We start from the raw sequence: 2834 nt of genomic DNA, 5'->3' as shown, positions 1-2834 counted from the left end.
CATTCTTTTTATTTGTCTCTTCGTCTTCTCTTGAAGAACTAATGTATAAATATAAGGGCAAAGCCCTATGTATGTAAGCTGCAATGATTGAATAATATATATGCTCTACTCTCGGTGTGGATGTAGCCACAGTTGTGATGAACCACGATAAATCATGTCTCTCTCTTTCTCTGTTTGTGGTTTGCAATTTATATTTTAGATTTAACAAGAATCACAAACACTCATACACAAAACTGAAAATGAAAACATGAAGATAAATAGATGTAGAGGAATTGTTGTCTTTGGCAGAGATTAATGTGTAGATAATACACAGTTTATATATATTATCATATGAGGAATCACAAACACTGATAGACACAAATGTGCAAACGCAAAAATATAAATACATAAGCACCAAGCTACTTTATCTCATTAACCTGATTAAATAGTAAGCGGAGACAACGACAGAAATCTACAACTGCCGGTCTTTATCATGAGTCCACTAAATATATTAAACATGGAATAACCTCTTTAAGGAGCATGGAGTCTACTTTCTTAAACAGGATAATCAGCAGTGAGCCTCCACGAAGGACGGGCAAACAGTGGATTTTTTCTGGGAATAGCGAGTCCAAACTCTTCCTCCAAATCCACGTCACCATCCACTGTCCAATCAAAGCAATGGAGGAGCTGAGCAAGTGCCAACTCAACCGTGGAGAGGCCCGAGGAAATCCCAGGGCATCCTCTTCTTCCCGTTCCAAACGGCAGCAGATCGAAGTCCTGACCTTTTACGTCCTTATTACTCCCTACAAACCTCTCCGGCTTAAACTGCTCAGCATCTTTCCAAACGTTCTCATCCCTTCCAATCGCCCACACATTCACAAACAGTCTCGTCTTTGCCGGAATGAAATATCCGTCCACGTGGCACCCTTCCATCGACTCGTGTGGAATGAGAAGAGGCAATGGCGGATGCAGTCGAAATGTTTCCTTCACCACGCATCGCAGATAGTCCAGCTTCACAACGTCGCTCTCCTTTACTAAGCGATCTCTGCCTATCACTGATTCGATCTCTTCCTGTGCTCGAGCAAGAGTGGCAGGATTTCTGAGCAGCTGACTCATCGCCCATTCCAGTAACGTCGACGATGTTTCCGTTCCGGCGCTCAACATATCCTGCGTGCACGTAAAGTTAGAACCCTAACTGATTCCCTTGACAAGCTTGATCTAATGAACAATAACAGTAAAAAGACCAGATAAACAGTAAATAAGATTTGATGATCTGATTCGCAGTGTAGAAGACCAGTTTAAGCAGAACAGTTCAAAGCTGTTTGTAATCAGATTTGTGAAAGCCTCGATTCTGGAACTTACTACGATGATGCATTTGATGTGCACTCGTGAGATTATCTGACCCTCCGTTTCAGCCATTTCCAGCAGCACGTCCACCATATCTTCAACACGATCTCCTTCTTCTGCGTTAGGGTTTCCTCCTCTTCCCAATCTCCGATCAATGTGCTCATCGATTACTTTCTCAGAAAACCCGTCCAATAATTTGTGAAGAGCTTTCATGCGACCATGAAGTCCTTGGAAATCCAGCCAGTCGAGAAAAGGAATGAAATCGCCCACGCAAAAGGCGCCGCCCAAGGCGAAGACCTCGTCAACCATTTCCTTGAAACCCTGTCCTCCAATTTCCTTCAATTCGTGGTCCAAGTACGTTCTGCTGGCAAACATTCTGCAGATGATATTTCGAGAGAGAGAGGAGAATGTCCTCTTCATGTCCACACACTTTTCTCCATTTCCACTTTCCTTCCAGATGGAGGCCAACGTGGCAGACACTTCTTCCTCTCTCACAAACCTGAAAGACTCGTTTCTCTTCGCTGTGAGAAGCTCCACTGTGCAAAGCTTTCTGAGATGCCTCCAATAACTTCCATAGCGGCCAAACGCCACGTCTTGATGATTGTAACAGACATATTTCCCATGGGCACACACGGCTCTGTTGGCGAAGGCCAAATCGTGGGTCTTGAGGAACTCTTTTGCCATGGCATTGGAAGATACGACAATGGTGGGCACAGAGCCCAAGCGTAGAAATATAATGGGTCCGTATTTCTTTGCAAGATTGGCTAGGGACTGATGAGGAAGGCTTCCCAAGAGATGGAGATTTCCTATGAGAGGCCATGGATGTGGTCCGGGAGGCCACTTCACTTTCCTGCCATTGCTTCCCAGCTTGTACAGAAACCAGAAGATGATGATAAAGAAGAACCCAAGTCCTAAATTGATGGGCTCTTTGAAGGAGGAATCCATGGTTTTGCTGCTGCTGCTAGGAAAAGAGAAGTTCGCAGTTGTATTGGAAGAAAAAATCTACCCATTTTAATATGCACGAGGAGGTATACTATTAGGACACGACAGGACGGAGATGTATAGAGCATCTTCCCATTGTGAACAGTCGTGTAAATCTATAATTATTCTCAAAGAAAAAGATCAACACGTCCCATATTCATATCAACAGTCAAGGTTTCAGCTCTCAGCATTGTATTATGTATCCACTTTGTAAATATAATAAGTATTTCTCAAACAAAAAATCAATACATCTTATATTCGTATCAATTGTCGTAGGTTTCAGCATTCTATTATTTATCCACTTTGCAAATATAATAAGTATTTCTCAAACAAAAAGTCAACACATCTTATCGCTTGTATTCTAAAGTTTGAATATTCTACCGTAATTTTCTTGGAGATAGTGAGGTTGTGAACACTTTTTTGATATTGTTTCTTATATTTTAATAGATTTAGAAATATTCAAAAAAAAAAATCATCTTTCTAGATTCTTATTTATTATATTCATTCCTTTCCTTTCATTTGTCAAA

The 2834-nt window shown here is 41.5% G+C and overlaps 1 protein-coding gene across 1 annotated transcript; it reads right to left on the bottom strand.

Moving 5' to 3' along the window:
* Positions 1–379: 379 nt before the first annotated feature.
* LOC149570922 (cytochrome P450 750A1-like) lies at positions 380–2330 on the bottom strand. Its single transcript, XM_089812476.1, has 2 exons — positions 1342–2330; positions 380–1146 (listed from the first exon to the last, which is right to left on the bottom strand). Exons 1-2 carry the CDS (start codon positions 2269–2271, stop codon positions 535–537), a joined length of 1542 nt encoding a protein of 513 aa, XP_089668602.1. The 5' UTR covers positions 2272–2330; the 3' UTR covers positions 380–534.
* Positions 2331–2834: the final 504 nt, after the last annotated feature.

Source organism: Cupressus sempervirens, chromosome 2 (assembly GCF_028749045.1).
Source record: "Cupressus sempervirens isolate cs-2001-9-10 chromosome 2, ASM2874904v1, whole genome shotgun sequence".
Taxonomy (NCBI): Eukaryota; Viridiplantae; Streptophyta; class Pinopsida; order Cupressales; family Cupressaceae; genus Cupressus; species Cupressus sempervirens.
Note: the sequence above shows the minus strand (reverse complement) of the source record. Positions and strands in the feature narration are given on the sequence as shown.

What these genes read in the sequence shown, in the direction of transcription:
- LOC149570922 (XM_089812476.1), bottom strand. Translation starts at nt 2,271, where the DNA reads ATGGATTCCTCCTTCAAAGAGCCCATCAATTTAGGACTTGGGTTCTTC. An exon ending in ACATCAAATGCATCATCGTA is followed by an intron (nt 1,147 to 1,341) that starts GTAAGTTCCAGA and finishes ACGTGCACGCAG; the next exon opens with GATATGTTGAGCGCCGGAAC.